The 22,041-nt window shown below is 31.1% G+C and overlaps 1 protein-coding gene across 1 annotated transcript; it reads right to left on the reverse strand.

Moving 5' to 3' along the window:
* Positions 1-1,627: 1,627 nt before the first annotated feature.
* Positions 1,628-20,955, reverse strand: LOC134282914 (protein SLC31A2-like). Its single transcript, XM_062765341.1, has 4 exons — positions 20,910-20,955; positions 3,021-3,095; positions 2,777-2,888; positions 1,628-1,976 (listed from the first exon to the last, which is right to left on the reverse strand). Exons 2-4 carry the CDS (start codon positions 3,091-3,093, stop codon positions 1,628-1,630), a joined length of 534 nt encoding a protein of 177 aa, XP_062621325.1. The 5' UTR covers positions 3,094-3,095; positions 20,910-20,955.
* Positions 20,956-22,041: the final 1,086 nt, after the last annotated feature.

The following is a 22,041-nucleotide window of genomic DNA, read 5'->3' on the forward strand; positions in this document are numbered from 1 at the left end:
GGTTTCATATTTGGATACTTTACTTTAAAAAACGTAAATGTACTGCTTTATGATAAACGTGATGACGTTTAACTTTTAATCGTAAATTTCCCTTACTTATACAGCAATAAACCCTTATCACCTATATACGGGTTTTATATCTCTCAGTAAATTAGATACACAAGAGCAAGCTCTACGTTAAAAGTATTTTTAAAACGTGGAAAGTTATTGACAAATAAGTTGATGAAACAAGACTATCAGCAGTCTCGTTTAAATTCATCATTTCGTTAGTTCGATTGTCGATACATGGCGTTGTCAGCAAGTGCAATGAAATATATGGAGATAACGAACAGAATTCTAACTCAAACGTCCATTTAACAATACAAATCCGGAGCCGTGCAAACAGAGAACTCTAAGCATCAGAGATGGGATCCCAATCATGACAGAAGTACACGGCGGGTGTGACCTGTCGGCAGTGTATGTTCAATCCTCCATGGCACCTAATTCCACCTCTGATGCTGCTGATTTGTGTTGTTTAATGGACTTTAGAGCTTGAATACAGTTCGTAATCTCTATATATTTCAACATACGAACATTGTTATTTACAATGTATTACTTCACATAAGTTGTTTTGAATATATTTTATTGACAACAAGTCAATGTGATTGGACACAAGTTCCAAAATCTTAGATAGTCCTCTCGCACATAAGTTAAGTGCCTCTATCCACTGTAATTTATTCTAAAGAGAGGATTGAAATATTTTAAGTCTTATTTTCTTTTGTGCATTTTGCGATGTGTAATATAATTTTTTTTTTACAAGAACGTGGTTTTGGTTAACGATTTTTTAAAAACATCTTTCATACATAACTTACGTTCTTATTTTTCTTTATTTTCGTAGGCTACCCCTTGTTTACTTTGATAGTTGATTAGTAATTCTAGAGGAGTTTCAAGAAAGGTCACTGCATTATTCGAGAAAGAGATGAAATTGAAAACCATGAATATTTTCGGACAATGAATTCAAACAAAATAGTTCTGATTTAAGATTGCTAATTAAAACTATTATACATGAAAACCACTCTGAAATCCATATTGAAGCAGTTGCAACATTGCATAAAAATACAAACTCGTGTACGCGGGTTGTGTAATTTTTTTCTGTCATAATTGCAACTGCTCGTCCCTGTATAAATTAATTTTAAAAAGATATACATATTTTACTACTTTTATTGGTGTAAACTATTTGTAAAAAGATGGTAAATGTACTTTAAATGTTGAAAAAGGGTTCAAACTGATAAATGTCTCATGATTTAGTTTACAATTTATTAACAATCTTTCATACAGATTTTTTAAAAACTAGATATCACTATTTTTGATAAACAGTCATCGGTTTCCACAAGAAATACGGTACATTATATTCCATCTATGTTGTACTATCTAAAATTCAAATACAAATTATTACAATGCTTCATACACAAGATATAACATAGATGTTAAACGTTGTAGGATTTTTCTTCTTTCGAACGCTTGTGTAAACACTATATGCTACATCAAGTGATCCAGCTATGGAATTTCAAAAATGGGAGTAAATTCCATCCGCTTGTACTTTGAACGGCACTAGAACTTTCCAAAAATTTTTCGGAAATTTTATTATTCAAGTTTCAAAACCATTCTTTTTGAGAGGCTCTGTTTCTGAATGTGATTCGGTCCGTTCTTCCTCCGCGTCAAGAAATAGTTCACATTGTTCACCTCTTGTTTCTTTATTTGATCGTATTCCAATGTGATTATCGCTTTCTTTAAGGTGGTTTACCTCTGCTTGTGTTCTTCTAGTTGATTGCTTAAAATGATGGCCTGCGAACGTCCCCAGTAAAATTGATAAAAGTATCCAAACATTCATCGTCATGACACAGAGCATCAGGATGTAGCCTATAATGACTCCACAAATGTGAAAGATGGACGTTATTAGTCTAATTTTTAGAGAGGTTGGGTTACACTTAGAAATTCTACAAAAGGAAATATATGTAAATTAAATTCATTGAACATTTATAGAAAATAACTGACATGACAAGAGGACAATGGGCCACGTCGCATACCTGAGCATTTGTCCAGAGAAAAATAGAAATATGTTCACTTTTGAAGAAGTCTTCTCAACCTACACCCGGGGGTTATAAATTAAACAAAATTAAGGCTACAATAATTGAGAGTATTTCCATAATTATATGATTTATAATGGTTTTGCTGCTGTTCTTGAGAAGAATATTTGAAATTTTATTCCTTTTGTCATAATTTGAACAAACTTGAATACATGTATATATTATGAAGAAAGTTTTCAAACGAGTTTTATTTTCTGTCTCTGTGGTTCTTGAGAAGAAATTAAATGGAGTAATTAAAATTTTCACTTTTCTTATTTATCTCCCTCGAAAGGGGCATGGTTCTTCATTTAAACGATTAACCTGAATCCCCTTGATTTGTGATAAGTTTGTTTGAAATTGGTTCAGTGTTTTTGAGAAAAAGTCGAAAAAGTTGTTTTTTAACAGTCTTCAGACGACAGTCTTCGATCAGAAAAGCCTACTTTAGCCTTTGAATCATAAGAGCTTCAAATGAATGGCGTGCAAGCTAGAACTTTTTTGCTTTGTTATAAAATGTAAATATATCTTCAGCAAATTACATATTCATAATAATTTTATTTATCGTATTAGCTGAAAGGATACTATTTTTACTGTTTTCATTGATTATAAATACACCAATTCAGATGAAAATGAACAATATAAATTGACATGTATTAAAAAAGAAACCTGCTTACTGGAGAGTTTTTTCTCCGGGCCAACAAATGTTCAAAATCCTTAACATAATGACGCCTAATAACTCGAATATAACAGATAAAGCTGCAGCAGCAACCATGGCACAAATAAGTCCTAAAAGTAATGAAATAAAGTGAATTTTTACCACTATATATATGAAACTATCATATACAGAATATTATATGTTTTCTTAAAATGCCATCTCATTTATCACTATTTGTTAATCTGATGATGAAAGCACCTAACCAGAATAGGTATCCAAGCGCCATGCTTCATGCAACACGTGACTTCTTGTTAAAGTAGTCCACCATGAGTGCATATCTTTAAGAAATTAAAAAAAGTAAAAGAAATTGAACTTACAATTTCTTTTGTACAATTTTGCAAACATTGTTATGTTATACAATTTAATTCTGTCTGACTCAATTCAGACTGGACCCATACTTTTCAAACTTATGGTCAAAATTATTATTTTTTTTAAATCGATATTCGTTTTCTCTCATTTTTCAATTGTATTAAAAGAACATACAAGAACTGACAAAATACCTAAAATTAAAAATATTTTTAGAGCTTTAGCTTCTTTTGTTAGCTGAATGTTTAATTTATGTAATGTCTTGTTCTGTAAACAAAACGTTTTTAAACTTGAGGGAGTCATTATTTTCAAAAGAAGGAAGGTTTATAATTTCTATAAACAGCTTGATTTTTTTCATAGGTTCGTTATTTATGAAATAAAAATAATAAAAAAAACTCTAAATCTATATTAACAAAAAAAGATTGGTTTTTTTGGTTAATATTATGCAATAAAAAAACTATGTTTTAATAACTGAATGATTATCTTTATTATGAAATACATTGTATTTACAATTGTAAATGTCTTCGTGAAATGAACTGGGGAACTACAGCACTCTTTCTCTATAATATCGATAAAAAATGTGTCCTGGCGCAGAAGATACACGATAGAACTTTATACATACTTTTACCAAAATCTTAATTGTTTCATCATAAAAACCTATTAAATTGTTGTAAAAAAGAAAGCAATAACTTTTTTTTACTTTCCCCTCGCAATATCCATTTGGTCAGCAGTGACCCAGTGCTGATATACGATTGACAACAAGTAAAATAAAAAATAAGAATACAATGTTGAAACTTGTGAATTTTCCTTTGCTAAGTGTTCTGCATTAAACATGTTAAAAGTACACTTTTGGATGAGACCTTAAAAACCGAGGTCCCAGGTCAGGTTAGGATTTGGGCGATAGAGAGAGAACCTTCACTGCTCGGTGGCTCTAAGTCAGGGATGGGGTAATTGAATAAAGTATTGTAATTGAGTGTAATTAATTACATTTTTCAAAGTAATTGGAAGTAATTTGTATTTGAGCGAGCCTTCAATTACAAGTAATTGAATGTATTTAAATACATTTCAAAAAGGTCATGTATTTTCAATTACTTTTCAATTACATTTCAATTACTTTTTTTCAAAATGAAAGTTTATATTTAAAAAGGTGTCTTATACTGATACATAGTTTTATACTGGTGTGTTTATATTACCTATTCCCATGTTTTATAAATCTCAGTTCTCCCTATTCCCACTTGCAAATAACAATGATTGTTTAGATAGTTAATTTGTTTTACAGCAATTAGACTAACTACATCCCCTTTTAGATTTACCTGTATTCTATTCATTTTAAGATAGAAAATAATGAATGGAATTGTGATAGATATTATTTATTTCCTTCAAAAATATGGATTTGAGAAAGTAACAAAAAAGATCTTGCCATACACCATACTGGTGTAACATGGGCTTGTGTTTGTACAATAATTAATTGTCTCATAATGTTTAATTTGTTTATACAGTGTGTCACACTCATTATAAGGAAAAGGTCTAATTTTGACCAGATGTGAACCGCTATCATACCCAAGAACAAAAACACTGAATGAAAGTTCGAATTCGATCGCTATAGAAAAAGTCTTATTTAAAAAAAAACATTTCATTTTTTTTATAAAAATAAAACTCGAAATAATTGAAATGTATTTAATTACATTTGTCAAAGTGATTGAAAGTAATTAATTACATTTGAAAAAATCAATGTAATTGTAATTGCAAGTAATTGACAAAATTATCAATGTATTTGAAATTACATTTCAAAGTAATTGACCCCAAGCTTGCTCTAAGTGCCGCCTAAACTTGAAGGCCATAACTGGCATACATGTAAGCTTCCAGGATTTCTCAAATGGGACGTTTAACAACATACAAATAAACAATGCAATGGAATGATGTATTTATTGTCATTTATTTACTATTTATTTAGTTAATATTATAAACATTTCATCTCATTTTAACTTAGTAAATTGATCGAATTTACATTCTGATTGGAAAATACTTATCTTACCTATTTTTCATACTTAGTTATTACACAATCGTTTTAGCTTCCTTTTTACCTAGCGACTTGCAGTGCTTAAAGTTTAATTGTGGTAAAATGGAGTATTCAACTTTTGTTTACACATTTTAGAACGAGACGATCCCCTTTTTAAAAGTAAGGGATGAAAATTTAAAGTTCAGAGTTTATAGAAGAAGGTAGAGCAGAAAGTGGGTATTTTAAATGAAAGTAATATTATACAAAATCTAACGTGTTAAGTTTTCTGGGGATACCCCTTGACTGTAAAACCTAGTTCTTGCTACGTCGACATTTGTTACTAGCTATAGTTATAAAAATAAGTCATAAATAAACAAATGTAGTAAACATTGTCATTCATTATTATACGATGCTGCAATTACATATTTACATCGAGAAATGTATGTAAAAATAAGCATATATATCACAAAATTTCTATAGTTACTTGCTTCTCAATCTGTTACTTGTATTCTGGAAAATAAAAATTATGTCGTTACTATTAGGAAACAAATGTACATAGACTTTGGAATGGATGCTTTATCTTTATATTTAAATCAAAATCACCTCAGGTTAGATGATGTAATAAAGGTGAAAGCCCTAGCTATAGTGTAAAAAGTTCATTTATTATTTTGATATACATGTACTATATAATCTCTTCTGTTCAAACTCATTTCAGTATAGGTAAATTTAAACTGATTTCCATCATGTATATCCCGGGGTAATATTGGGTATAAAAATATATTGTTTCTTATCCAAACCTTGAACTCCATGGTGGGGGGGGGGGTTCCATAGATGAATGAACGTTTTTATAAAATATCATTTGTATAATCTGTCACACATTTGTTCTTATATCTTATTTCAATGATGGTAAATAAACTATAAAGAAAAGTTAGAAGTTTTATAATCTTTAAATTAATTTTAGTCAGATTGAATAGAAACCTGTCTGACATTACTTACTTCTACCACGGAAATTTGAATTGATAATTGTTAATAGCCAATGCACTCAAGCGCACATTGAAGCAGATCCATCCTAGTGAAATTTCAAGATCGATTCAAAACTACGAGGGTTGATCAAAAAGTTTGCAAACTAATTGAATAACTTCCATACAAGAAACAATATTTGGTTTTAATAATGATTATATTTTAAATTAATCCTCCCCGATTTTAATGCACATCAACTACCGTTCTGCGCATGCGCGAATCACGTGATATTGGCGGTCACGTGACCCCCTCCGTAGCGTTCTGTCACAAAACTTAAAAGATTTTTCCGAGTTGTATATTTCTTTCCATGTGAGTGAATTTTTATGACAAGAACAGTTAATTTGTCAGAAATGGTCATATCTCGGCAACAGAATGGGTGAATAATAACATCCTTTCCAAAAATAAGCATGGCGACCATTAAAACACAAATCTTCTGTCTCAGGAGAGACCTTTCTTCAAGGTGGATAGAGAATGGGTGCATCCTTTTTATCATATCTAATATGTTTAAAATCTAAAGTAAACGATATCTTAGGTATTTAATACTTATATCATTGTTCAAATATTCAACTATTTTTCAAGGTGCTAATTGGAGGTCTTTGTTAGCAAATTGCTTAATTAAAAATACATATCTTTTCAAACTTGCTTTCACTGGGCAAGACGACAAGTATCATTTTTAACCATCAGCCTTCCTTCACTAAAACGATTAATCCAATCAATAATTGAATTCATAAGAACTCATTTATCTCAATAAACTGTGTACAAATTATTATATGATACTGTAGAGGGATTTCTAAGATATTACAATAAATTGTACAGTCGTTTGGTGAACGAGTTCGACTGAGACAACCATTTTTCGTCACAAGTGACCTAAATAGTGACGTCATTTTCACATTGTGACGTCACAAACAAGGAGAGAAACTTTATTCAGCATATGCTATTTATAGACCTTGTGTATGGCTATGTGTGTACCGAATTTCATTCTAATTTGAATTGTGGTTTTGTAGATATAGAGATAGTTTGCGAACTTTTTGATCACCCCTCGTACATCTACAGTTTCACATTACCGGAAAACAAAACAAAAATAATGAATCTTCTTTTGAAGAAGTGATTAATTTTGGAATATTACATAATAGTTGTGCCCTCCTTTAACTTTTTACTGATCCCTACATAAGAACTGTATGAAAGAAATCTTGACCAAGCCTAGTTTGAGAGCCAATATGTCATTTATCGCTAAATTAAGTAGGGTTGAAAACAGAACATGGCGAATGAACTACGATGGGACAGATTCTATTTTCAATATGACCACAGACTGTTCAGTATTTTTTAATACCCATTTTGTAAAAGATAATATTATTTTGTTAAAAAGTATTTTTTAAGTAATGAAAAATTCAAACTCAGAACAAAATTATGAAGACCAGCTTACTCCTCCATGGCACCTGATTCCACTTCTAATGTTTTGGAGGTCCGTGTTTGCTCTGCTCCTAATTTGTATTCTTTCATGAACTTTGATATTTAATACTGTTCGTTATCTCATATCCTCCATCTAAGCAAAGCAAAACACCTCAATATATAATGTGTAATATTGGTACCTTTCAACGATGAGTTTTCTGTGTGTTTTGATAAAGGTAAATATTTTCATACAAATCTTACCTTGATCTTTGGTTTGAAATCCCAATTAACACACCCCTATCACTGAATCAGGTATATATAGGTACCCTGATGGGCATTTCTCCTTGCGTAAAATTTATATAGAATTACTGTAAATAAACATCAATGCTGTATTGTTAAAGAAAATCCTGTGTATCCATTTGATCAGATACAATAAAATAAAGTGGTAATTATTTTCAAATATTCTCTGTCTTACTTTTGTTAAAATTTAGTTATGAAATATATATCAAGCATGTTTAAATTTAAAATCAAGCAGTGATTGATCAAGGAGTTTGTAAACAAAATGTACAAGATTTAGTGAAGTAGTAACTTAAATATTTTCAATGTTTGCGATAGACGTAATTTTATACATGTAATAAAGAAGATAAAAAACGACCGATGCAGTTTTGTGAGTGTTTATGAGTGTTTAAAATCTTAATTCACTTTTGTATCTATAATTGTATTTTACTCATTACTTAAAATAGAGTTTGGTGATTTGGAAGGTTTGGAGTGATTATGTTGAAAGGTCGTTCTTGCTTTATTATAATAAGATCCCCTACAGTTCACTCCTCTGCCTGTTACAATAAATACTTCATTTCAAAATAAATCTTCATCTTAATTAAATAGACCTTAAACGCAATTATTACTGTGTTCACCATTTTATTACACATTTTATACATTAAATTAGTAAAATTGTTAACACAAAAATACAACCTAAAATTGTTTATGAAAAAATAATCCTTTCCTAATGAGCAGAAATCATTTTGAAATTGTAAAGTACTTTATTTGAGCCTTTGTGCCATTGTGTACCTTTTATTTTAGTTTCCCATAGCAAAACATAAACACTGCCATTCTTTCTATATAAAAGGGTGCCCATCTCTTATCATCAACTCCTCCTAATCCACCGAATAAGATTTAATGACAATTTCATAGATTCTTCAATACATTTTACCATTGCGCTCCCGTTATTTTACTTTTTATCGGACACTTATCATGGTCTCCCAGAATAAAACATGGACTTTGCCTATATAATCATGTGAGAGGCGGGTATATCATTTAGTAAGCTCGGTGCTCACAGTACCTCGTTTTTTTTTTCTTCTAATGAATACGTTTTTGAAAAATAAATCTTTATTTTCTTCAGATGTGTGAATGGTATTTTTTTAAATGTCGGTCACTGTTCGTTGTCCCCATCATGTAATTACCATCGTGTAGTTTTCGTTTATTTTTAAAATAAAACTATGGAATTCTCAACAAATGCTTCGAAAAACCACCTTAGGCATTAAATTTCTTCCTGGTATGTTACTTGAATTGAATTTATATTATCAAGTACAATCATCTTCGTGTTATTTGATATGTGTCATTTATAAAATTGGCGCTCCAAAGCGTACCTTTGATACAATATATTGTAGTTCAGTGCTGCAAGGGAGATTTATTTATCCCCATTTGATTTTATATAGGGCTTGGAATAAGAATGTTTAGTTTGATTTTCTCAAGTATCTATTATTATGTAAATGTGTTAATTTTGATAAACTGTATAAAATATAAACATTAAAAATATAGAAAATATTTAGATTTCATAAATTTACTGTCAATTTAAGTGCAATGTTAAATGTCTTTTATTTAAGCGAAACCTTATAATGCAACATAAATTTCACGCCGATAACAATAAACATGTATTCTAAAAGCTTGAACCAGTTACTGGAAAGTAGACCGAAGTTCTTTATAATTCAGTAACTTTAAACTCAACGTTGTCTAGTGGAATGTAAAGCAAATTACGTAACTCCTCAAGTTTAAATTGTTTTGTTTTTTATATTTTGGCATACTCGAGGTACAATAGTGAGAAATTAATACATTGTCATATATTTACATCCACTGAATATTATTTCCTTCATTTCTTATGAAATTTAAAGTCATAGCCGTTTATCAGTCAGTAAAGGACACTAGGGCGCCTACATAGATTTCTTTAACAAAGACTGTTCCATCAATTATGCGCACAATAAATAACATATTTAATTAAATAACGTCGTATGTTTTTATGCTTTATAAAATTAAACAATAAAATGTGTCTTTCTTTATTTCTTAGTACTGGAATTAATGTCAATGGTTTGGCAGAAGAAAAAAAAAACACATACGTGGGTTCTGCATTTTTTTCTGCTACAGCTGCTAAATTCATTCCCGTACTATCAACCAAAGAAAGTATTATATATTATATAAACAAAGACAACAGAGATGTTATGTAGAAAAATATTTAAAGAAATTGAGAGAGGAAAAAGAGCATTGTTACAACGCAAAATGTAATAAATGGGATTATACTTTGTGTTATTTCAGTTTACGTTGATCTCGACGCAAAATGTAATAATCCTAAAAAGTGTACTGTTACATTTTGCGTTATTACATTCTGCGTTGATTTCGACGCAAAATGTAATAACGCAAAATGCAAAAATTACATTTGGCGTTGTAACAGAGCATACAGAATACTGAAGACTTTTGTGTTTCTCAAATAATAAAAAAAAGTAAAGAATTTAAACTTCATAATATTTATATACTGTAAGAATAATGACTGCAGAGATGTGATTCTCAAATCAATTTTCAAATAGTCCATTTTGGTTTGATGTGCCAATTTTGCTAGTTTTTTATTCTGATATTTTGATTCGCTTGATTTATGTACAGGTAACATATTTCTACTCGTTCTCTATTTTGGGGAGGGATTGCGTGTTGGTGGAGACAAAATCATTATAGAAATTCCGAGTCTGAAATTATTTTGTGTGCAAATCCTTTCATTTTTATAGTCATTTTAACAAATTACAATATTCTTTTAATAACTAATTGCTAATAAACTTTGGAAATGTCATCTGCGATAAATCCATCTTACATAAGTTAGACATAAATTGATTGTAATTTTATCATAAATTTGTTAGAATTTGATCACTCAAAAAAATTAATCATATTATCTTATAACTTCATTTCAATATTTATATAATGAAATTATTTCTGTTTTATTTTCTTTGACCAGCTACTCATAGACATCATTGATATTTTACCCAGTATCAGGTTTATATTCAACTGGAACTTTATTGCTACACTTTTCAGCATTTACGGGATAAAACGGTACAAATTCATCTTGTCAAAAGTAATATGAATATAAGTTTCGAGTTAATGGAAGAAATCAGAGTACAAAAGCGAATATTTAAAGCGCATAGATAACTTAATGAATAGGGTTTCTTCTTATGAATATGTTTTTGAAAAATGAATTTTCATGTCCTGTTTAGATATGTGAATAGTATTTTTTTAAATGTCGGTCACTGCTCCGAGTTGTCCCCATCAACTTTTAAAATAAAACTATGGAATTCTCAACAAATGCTTCGAAAAGCCACCTTAGGCATTAAATTTCTTCCTGGTATTTTACCTGAATTGAATTTATATAATCAAGTCCATCATCGTGTAATTTGATGTGTTATTTATAAAATTGGCGGTCTAAAGCGTACCTTTGATACAATAGAATATAGCTCAGTGCTTCAAGGGAGATTCATTTATCTGCATTTGATTTTATATAGGGCTTGGAACATAAATTTCACGCACGTAACAATAAACATGTATTCTAAAAGCTTGAACCAGTTACTGGAAATTAGACCGAAGTTCTTTCTAATTCAGTAGCTTTAATCTCAAGGTTGTCCAGAGGAATGCAAAGCAAATTACGTAACTCCTCAAGTTTATGGTGTTTTGCTTAATTTTGGCATACTCGAGGTACAACAGTGATACATTGGTACATTGTCATACATTTACATCCACTGAATATTATTTCTAATTTGGATATTCTAAATGTAATTTGATACGTGTTTGGGGAGATCAACAAATGTTTTATATTTACACATGTATTGTGTAAGAGTGATCTCCCCTTTATCTGATTTATCTTTTAATTTTCTGTCGTCATTTATACGTATATAATAAATGACAAATTCATCCATCAAACCTGGTGTTTGTGTTACTTTTATATGGATATGATATTAACTATAAATTGTTATAAGTATGAGCAAAAAACTAGCTTCAGTAAACTTGTAAAATAACATGGACAAAATAATATTATTTCCTTTATTTCTCATGAAATCCATAACCATTGCCGTTTATCAGTCAGTAAAGGACACTAAGCTATTCACCTACATAGATTTCGTTAACAAAGGCTGTTCCATCAATTATGCGCACAATATTTAACATATTTAATCATACTTCGAATGTTTTTTAATCCTAGAAAGTGTACTGTTACATTTTGCGTTATTACATTCTGCGTTGATTTCGAAGCAAAATGTAATAATGCAAAGTGCAATTATTACATTTGGCGTTGTAACAGAGCATACAGAATACTGAAGACTTACGTGTTTCTCAAATAATAGAAAAAAATTGGTAAAAAATTTTAAAAACTTCATAATATCTATGTACTGTAAGAATAATGACTGCAGAGATGTGATTCTCAATTCAATTTTCAAATTTTGGAGATGTCATCTGCGATAAATCCATCTAACATAAGTTAGACATAAACTGATAGCAATTTTATTATAAATTTGTTGAAATTCTTTTTTAACAAAAGAATTTTATCACTCAAAACATTAAATCATATTATCTTATAACTTCATTTCAATATTTATATAATGAAATTATTTCTGTTTTATTTTCTTTTTGACCAGCTACTCATAGACATCATTGATATTTTACCCAGTATCAGGTTTATATTCAATTGGAACTTTATTGCTACACTTTTCAGCATTTACGGGATAAAACGGTACAAATTCATCTTGTAAAAAGTAATATGAATATAAGTTTCGAGTTAATGGAAGAAATCAGAGTACAAAAGCGAATATTTAAAGCGCATAGATAACTTAATGAATAGGTTTTCTTCTTATGAATATGTTTTTGAAAAATGAATTTTCATGTCCTGTTTAGATATGTGAATAGTATTTTTTTAAATGTCGGTCACTGCTCCGAGTTGTCCCCATCAACTTTTAAAATAAAACTATGGAATTCTCAACAAATGCTTCGAAAAGCCACCTTAGGCATTAAATTTCTTCCTGGTATTTTACCTGAATTGAATTTATATAATCAAGTCCATCATCGTGTAATTTGATGTGTTATTTATAAAATTGGCGGTCTAAAGCGTACCTTTGATACAATAGAATATAGCTCAGTGCTTCAAGGGAGATTCATTTATCTGCATTTGATTTTATATAGGGCTTGGAACATAAATTTCACGCACGTAACAATAAACATGTATTCTAAAAGCTTGAACCAGTTACTGGAAATTAGACCGAAGTTCTTTCTAATTCAGTAGCTTTAATCTCAAGGTTGTCCAGAGGAATGCAAAGCAAATTACGTAACTCCTCAAGTTTATGGTGTTTTGCTTAATTTTGGCATACTCGAGGTACAACAGTGATACATTGGTACATTGTCATACATTTACATCCACTGAATATTATTTCTAATTTGGATATTCTAAATGTAATTTGATACGTGTTTGGGGAGATCAACAAATGTTTTATATTTACACATGTATTGTGTAAGAGTGATCTCCCCTTTATCTGATTTATCTTTTAATTTTCTGTCGTCATTTATACGTATATAATAAATGACAAATTCATCCATCAAACCTGGTGTTTGTGTTACTTTTATATGGATATGATATTAACTATAAATTGTTATAAGTATGAGCAAAAAACTAGCTTCAGTAAACTTGTAAAATAACATGGACAAAATAATATTATTTCCTTTATTTCTCATGAAATCCATAACCATTGCCGTTTATCAGTCAGTAAAGGACACTAAGCTATTCACCTACATAGATTTCGTTAACAAAGGCTGTTCCATCAATTATGCGCACAATATTTAACATATTTAATCATACTTCGAATGTTTTTTAATCCTAGAAAGTGTACTGTTACATTTTGCGTTATTACATTCTGCGTTGATTTCGAAGCAAAATGTAATAATGCAAAGTGCAATTATTACATTTGGCGTTGTAACAGAGCATACAGAATACTGAAGACTTACGTGTTTCTCAAATAATAGAAAAAAATTGGTAAAAAATTTTAAAAACTTCATAATATCTATGTACTGTAAGAATAATGACTGCAGAGATGTGATTCTCAATTCAATTTTCAAATTTTGGAGATGTCATCTGCGATAAATCCATCTAACATAAGTTAGACATAAATTGATAGCAATTTTATTATAAATTTGTTGAAATTCTTTTTTAACAAAAGAATTTTATCACTCAAAACATTAAATCATATTATCTTATAACTTCATTTCAATATTTATATAATGAAATTATTTCTGTTTTATTTTCTTTGACCAGATACTCATAGACATCGTTGATATTTTACCCAGTATCAGGTTTGTATTCAACTGGAACTTTACTGCTACACTTCTCAGCATTTACGGGGTAAAACGGTACAAATTCATCTTAAGATAACTAATTGAATAGGTTTTCAAACGAGGCATCTAGAATTCACACAACTTTTAAAATCAATTCATTTTTTTAATTCTTCCGGGTTGCATCGATGTGCAGGTTGTCGGGGTTGCACTGAAAATATTGTAACTTCTGCTTTAAATTCCTTCAAAATTTGAAGCCATCTTAAAATTGTAATAGACCTTTAAACATTTTTGCCTTGAATGTTCATTGATATGCATTTATACACACAATACTTTTTTTGAAATATATAAATAAACACAAACGACTAGTATATAACAACGTGGCAAAAATGTTAATGACGTCTTTAAAACGTTGCCTTTGTGGAACTTATTTGCAATTAATTAAAAAAAAATCTTAATCATCTATAAAATAAGATTTAGTTATTCCATTTAAAAGGCAAATTTATGTAAGAATTTTTATTGCGATTACTTGTACTGTTCATATAGTAAATTTCCATGTTGATTTCCTCCTATAGATCCAAGGTATGCGTATCTTCAGATTCATTAATAATTGAATTTAAAGGATGTCTACAGCTGATTCCCACACTTTCCTAGTCTCTCGTTTGACCTCCATTTATTTCTCTAAAAAAATGAATCTTTAGGCCATCTTTAGAAAATAATTTGGTTGCCCTCGTCCTTCCGACTGACTAAAAATGGCTCGACACAAAACTTTTTTGTACATTTCAGGATACAATTATTTTGTTTTCTTTTTATTCCTCTTATCCCATCAATAAATATGTTTCTGGGGAAAAGATTTCCCCACCTCCCTACCGACCCAATAATACCCTGAGCCTGGAGGGGACAAGAAAACATTATATTTAAAGATGGCCTCACCAGGTTACACTTTTCCCTTGTCATAATTGATGCTTGGTGATATCGTATCAATTTGTTCCTGATTTAAACAGAAAAATAATAAATGGGCAGCCAATTGCAATCAGAACACTATGCACAATGTGAAGTGAACCATTTATGGATTTCAGAAATGGGAGTAAATTCCATACCCTTGTACTCTAAACAGCATCGGAACCTTCCAAAACTTTTTTGTAACTAATATTATTCAACTTTCACAACTATTCCTTTTGAGAGGCTCTGTTTCTGATTGTGATTCGGTCCGTTCTTCCTCCGCGTTAAGAAATAGTTTACATTGTTTCCTTCCTGTTTCTTTATTTAATTGTATTTCAGGATACATGTAGCTATCGTCTACTTTAAAGTGGTCTTCTTCTGCTACCTCTTTTCTGGTTGATTGCTTGAAATGATGACCTGCAGTCGTCCCAAGCAAAATTGACAGAAGTATCCAAACATTCATTGTCATGACACAGAGCATCAGGATGTAGCCTATAATGACTCCAAATACGTGGAATATGGATGTTACTAGTCTAATCTTTAGAGAGGTCGGGTTACACTTAGAAATTCTACAAAAGGAAATGAATAAAATTCATTGAAAAATTATAGAAAATAACATACATGACAAGAGGCGCACATCGCACACCTGAGCATACATTCAGAGAAAAGTAGAAATAAGTTCAGGATTGAAGAGTTTGAATAAATTAGTGCCTCCCCCAACCCGGGGATGATAGTTTTAAAAAGTCTACCCTTAATGAGGATGATAATAGCCTTGCTGTTCTTGAACAGATTTCCCCATATATTCCGATGTTAAAATTTGATCTATAATAAATTGTAAACCCTGCCAAAACCCCCATCTTGGGGTCATTAAAAGAACAAAATAGAAGCTACACTACTTTAGCATACTTCCATATTCATATGACTTGTCATGGATTTTTGTTCTTGAAAAGATTTTTACAGATTTTTTTCTTATTCATTCCTATATATAACTTAATATATCCCAAACAAGTTTCATTTTTCTGCCCTAGTTATTCTTGAGAAAAATTCAAAAGGTGTCATTAAATTTTCACTTTTCTTATCTCCCCCAAAAAGAGGATTGGTCCTTCATTTGAAAAAGAAAAATCTTGATTTCCCTTGGTGTAGGGCAAGTTTGGTTGAAACATGTTCAGTTATTCTTGAGAAAAAGTCGAACATTGTTAGAGTTCTCACAGGAAAGTCGGACTCCGGACACCCTTCGATCAGAAAAGCTCATTTTAGCCTTTGGCTTAGATGAGCTGAAATGAATGACGCACAAGTATGTACGTACATATTCAATCATTGCTTTATTATAAAATGTACGTTCATTTGACTGCTAACACACTTTAAAATATCAACAAAAAAAATTATCGTACGAGCAAAAAAGTAAACATATACTATTGAATAGATTGTATTTATTTATTACGAAGTGAGCAATAAGATGAAAGTAAACATTTGTAATTTAACCAACATGTATTAAAGAACTGCTTACTGAAGAGTTTTTACTCCAGGCCAACAAAGATAAACAACCTTTAACATGATGACGCCTAATAATTCAAATACAACAGAAAAAACAGCAGCAGCTACCATGGCACATATTAGTCCTGAAAGTAATGAAAATAAGCGAATTTAGAAATACGTATATATATCTATCATAGATGGAATGTTTTGTATATTCTTAAATGCCATCTTATTTGTCTTTATTATGCTCAGCTGATAATGAATGCATCTTACCAGTATAGGTATTCAAGCACCATGCTTCATGCAACACATGACTTCTTGTTAGAGTGGTCCACCAAGAATACATATCTTTAAGAAATAAAGTACATGTAAGAGAAGATAAACTAATGATTCTTCAAGTAAAAATCTGCAAATATTTGAAATCTTATTTGCAAAAATTTAATTCTGTCTGTCTGAGACAGGAAAAGTGTCTCAAAACAAATAGAATGTGTCCTTCTTCAAAGCTAAATTGTTAATTGTATCTTAAGCCGCTATTCCTTTCTTCTCATTTCTCTATTGCAGCAAAAGAACTTGAAGAAAATTCTTGAAAAATGTCTTTGAGAGCTTTTTTTGATAAGCTGAATGTCTGACAACATTCTTCTATGTTTTGAAACTGAAACCATTACGTAAGATCTTGTTCTTTAAACAAAACTTGTTCAAACTTGAGAGACTTCTTTTACTTTTAAAGAGACTGATATTTTTGTTTATCTATTTATTTATATTGTTTTGTCAATTCAAATTAAAACCTACTAAATTGTTGTAAAAATAAAACCGTAGTAAGTTTATTTTTTATTTTTGTTTTCCCTCTTAATATTTATTTGCTTTATTTGACTTTCAAAACGCGCGGTTTTCAAATTGTCGGCATAACCAGGTGCTGTTATACGACAATCACTGACAACAACCAAAAACAAGAGGCCCATGGGCCACATCGCTCACCTGAGAAGCTTTGACCATTCCGTTCTTTAACAGATTCCCCCCTTGTAATACATATTGTGACCCCACCCTACATCATAATTTAAACAATTTGAAATCTACACTACCATAGGATGCTTTGATTCAACATTGTAAAACTTTGATTCCCTATTGTGGCCCCGCCCTACCCACGGGGGTCGTAATTTGAACAATTTAGAATCTACACTACCCTAGTATGCTTCCATATAAGTTTCAGCTTTTCTGACCCAGTGGTTCTTGAGTAGAAGATTTTCAAAGATTTTTCCTATATATTTCTATGTAAAACTTGGATTCCCCATTGTGGCCCCACCCAACCCCCGGGGGTCATGATTTGAACAATTTAGAATCTACACTACCCCTGGATGCTTCCACATAAGTTTCAGCTTTTCTGGCCCAGCGGTTCTTGAGTAGAAGATTTTCAAAGATTTTCCCCATATATTTCTATGTAAAACTTTGATTCCCCATTGTGGCCCCGCCCTATCCCCGGGGGTCATAATTTTAACAATTTAGAATCTACACTACTCCAGGATGCTTCCACGTAAGTTTCAGCTTTTCTCGCCCAGTGGTTCTTGAGAAGAAGATTTTCAAAATTTTTCCCATATATTTCTATGTAAAACTTTGATTCCCCATTGTAGCCCCCCCCCCTATCCCGGGGGTCATGATTTTAACAATTTAGAATCTACACTACTACAGGATGCTTCCACATAAGTTTCAGCTTTTCTGGCCCAGTGGTTCTTGAGTAGAAGATTTTTAAAGATCTTTCCTATATATTTCTATGTAAAACTTTGATTCCCCATTGTGGCCCCGTCCTATCCCCGGGGGTCATGAATTTAACAGTTTAGAATTTACACTACCCTAAGATGATTCCACATAAGTTTCAGCTTTTCTGGCCCAGTGGTTCTTGAGAAGATTTTTTAATGAACCCACCCTATTTTTGTCTTTTCTTGATTATCTCCCCTTGTGAGGGGACTTGGCCCTTCATTTTTACAATTTAAATTTCCCTTTACCCAAGGATTCTTTGTACCAAATTTGGTCAAAATTGGCCCAGTAGTTCTTGAGAAGAAGTTGAAAATGTGGAAAGTTTATAGACGGACGGACAGCTAGACGGACGGACGGACGACGGACAAAATGTGATCAGAAAAGCTCACCTGAGCCTTCAGCTCAGGTGAGCTAAAAATGAGAAATCGATTTTATTGTGAAAATATTGAATGTTTCTTCGCCAAGCGCCCGGAATTAAAAGTAATGATCGCGGATCCTTTGGATGAGACCCCAGAAACCGAGATCCGAGGCGATGGCAAGATAGAGATGGCTCACTGTTCAGTGGCCCTGAGTGCAGATTAAAGTGAAGCCCTTCACTGGTATATGGTGACATTTCTATGAGTAAAAAAATCTCAAATGTGATGTAAAATAATGCAACTAAATAATGCTTTAAATTTATATCATTCTTTTTTCTTTAACTTTAATTTCATGATCTAATTGGAATTTTACCGAGGAAAAATTAGTTATCTTACCTACTTTTCATACTAAGATAAACCTTTCAAATCATTTTTCCTTTTTGCTTTTGCAGCCAATTGCAGTCTTTAAAGTACAGTTGCTGTAAACTGGAGCGTTTAACATTTGCTCGACCGTTATGTTTACACGGTTTAAAACGAGACGATCCCCTTTTTTCAAAAGTAAAGGATATAAAGTTAAAGTTGAGAGTTTACGGAAGAAATAAGAGCATAAAGTCCATGGGTATTTTAAGTAAGTGTAATATTATACACGATTTATTGTATTAACTTTTCAGAGGATTTACCTTGATTTTCAAACCTAGTTTTGGCTATATTGACATTAAATGTGTCTAAAATTTGAATCAGTCAATAAAAAAGCATAACATTGTCCCATTTATTACTATAACATGCTGTTATTCTGGAATTTAACGGTCCCAGAATTAATCAAGAATAAAGTGGCGGGATACTGTTACTATTAGACGATCAGTTTGTACACAGACATGGAAAAGGTTTTATTTTGATATTAAATCAAAATGTCTTCAGGATATATAAGATGGAATTAAGGTTAAATCCCTAGTAAGTGCATAAAGTTTATGGACTATTTTGAGGTGAACAATATACCATGTATCTCTTAAATTCTGTTTAATGCCATTTCAATGTCTATGGATGGATTTAAACTTAATTCCATCATGTATAGTTTGAGGTCATATTGAGTATAAAAATAGAACATTTCTTATCCAAGCTTTGATCTCCATGATGGGCGCCCTGTGATGAATGAATGTTTCTAGAAGTTTCTTTTATGAATAAATGTTTCTCGAAGTTTCATTTGTGTAATTCGTCACACTTGAGTGCTTACAACTTACTTTGATGAAAGAAAAAATTCAATTGTCAAGAAAGAAATCACTAAAATTTGGAAAGCAATTTAAGTAAGATCGGTTAAACACCGGTATGACGCGTCTATTCAAAATTCTACGGTTTGCTGTGTGGAGTGTGGAAGTGGCCAGTGCAGTCCAGCATATAGAAAAGGTGACATTACTTCCAGAGTTTATCCGAGTTTGATTTCCATTTCGATGTTGAGCATGTGCTACATGTAAAGTTTTAAATCACTGACAAAAACATAAGAAAATATGAATATTTTTTATACATGTAATGATGTATCTTTTTTCAGACTGGCTGCTCTTTGGTAATGTTATATAATATCCAGGCACGTAGCATCGTTTTTGAAAGTGGGGGGCCAACCAGAGAAAATTTTTTTTTTACTTACCTGTGAAGTTGACAATCAAAAAAAAGGGGGGATTGCCCAGGCAACCTTTCAATGGACATTTTCAATAGTAAAGGTAATAGTAAAGGTAATGTTGCCCCACCCTTCGGCCTTCGGCCTCCCCCCCCCCCCCGTTGCTACGTACCTGATATCCAACATAAAAATTCTCTCTGTATCCCCGGACTCTTAAGAATCGTTGTTTAAAAATATTTTTATTGTTGGCAAAGATTAGTTTGAAAGCCAAAATATAACTATTCATCTGTTTTTGTGTATAAAAACGAAACATGACATCGGTCTTGCAGTGGAACTGTATTTGCTTTTAAAGTAACCATGGACTTCGGCAAAATTACTGTAATGCACAAAACGTAATGTATACAATTTCGTTATAAATTACTAGCAATGCCTATTTTGTTAAAAATCTATTTAAGGAATAAAATTAATAGCCAAGTCCAAAATATGATTATGAAGAGTATCAATATATGCAAAACATACTAACAGAGCAAAGCAAAAATATCTTAATGAATATGTATTTGTATAATTATGTAATCTACAAGTTTTCTTGGTGCTTTGATAAGGGTACATATTTTAACATAGATCTTACCTTGATTTTCAGTTTAAAATCCCAATCAACAAACCACTATCACTGAATCCCAATCAACCACCCCTATCACTGAATCATGTAAATAAAGATACTCTGTTGAGCGTTTATCCTTGCGTAAAATTTATATAGAATTACTGTAAATAAACATGAATTCTTTATTGTTAAAGAAGATCCAGTATAACCATTTGTTCAGAAAGATTAAAAAATAGTGGTAATTGTTTTCAGATTTTCTTTATCTTGCTTTTATTAACATTTAGTTTAAATGTAAATTGATAATCAAGCAGAGGCTGTTCAAGGAGTTTGTACACAAAATGTTTTAAAATTATATTCAATGTTTGCGAAACGCATAAATTTTACATTTTATGATTGAGAAATCACAGATTGGACGATGCAGTTGTGTGTCAATATTTATAATTGTATAACGGCTGAATTTAGTTTTCCGTCTGTAATTGTATTTCATTCATTTTCTTCATAACATTTTGTGAGTTTTGAAGTTAGAAGGCCATTATTGCTAATTTTTTAATTGTCTAGCATGACGACTTCTTTTACAAGAACCGTTTGCGGTAGAGCGCTCACTACATAATCGGGAAGTCGAATCTCGGCAGCCACTGACTGATAGAAAATTGTAAAATATATTGATATAAAATATATGTTCCAGACTGTGTGGTATCTTTTATTTTAAGTTCACTGAGATATATTGAGTCAACACATGAATGGAAAACACTATCGTTAATTGATAATACGCCGTCGATATATCTTTATGTCGATGTAAAGGTCACAGCTATTTTTTTTTCTTCCCAAGTATAAGTTTTTTAAGGAAGCTCTAAACACTAATAGAAACTGCTTTTTGGACTTGGAGAAAAATATATCATATAAACGTGTGCATATTCAGACTGTTTCATTCATTTATAATATTGGGTACCTGCCTTATTTCTGCAAGAAAAATGTTCAAAGACATATTGAACTTTTTGTTATCAGAAATCTCTGCTGTTTACCTACCTTGGTAAAATTATAATGAAAATAATGAGTTTCATTACTTTTTTGGTATTATACAATGCTAAAATATTTTAATCTAATGCAAATCGTGTAATTAAATGAAAATAACATTTTATTCAATTTTACTTCCAAGGGC

The sequence above is a fragment of the Saccostrea cucullata genome, unplaced genomic scaffold (genome assembly GCF_032062105.1).
Source record: "Saccostrea cucullata isolate Sc308-1 unplaced genomic scaffold, CSIRO_AGI_Scuc_v1 ctg406, whole genome shotgun sequence".
Taxonomy (NCBI): Eukaryota; Metazoa; Mollusca; class Bivalvia; order Ostreida; family Ostreidae; genus Saccostrea; species Saccostrea cuccullata.

Excerpts from the sequence above, each read along its gene's own strand:
- LOC134282914 (XM_062765341.1), bottom strand. The coding sequence starts at position 3,093 with ATGCACTCATGGTGGACTACTTTAACAAGAAGTCACGTGTTGCATGAA. Across the intron at positions 2,889-3,020 it reads GCGCTTGGATACCTATTCTG|GACTTATTTGTGCCATGGTT; the intron begins GTTAGGTGCTTT and ends CATTACTTTTAG. Across the intron at positions 1,977-2,776 it reads CCCGGAGAAAAAACTCTCCA|AATTTCTAAGTGTAACCCAA; the intron begins GTAAGCAGGTTT and ends TTCCTTTTGTAG.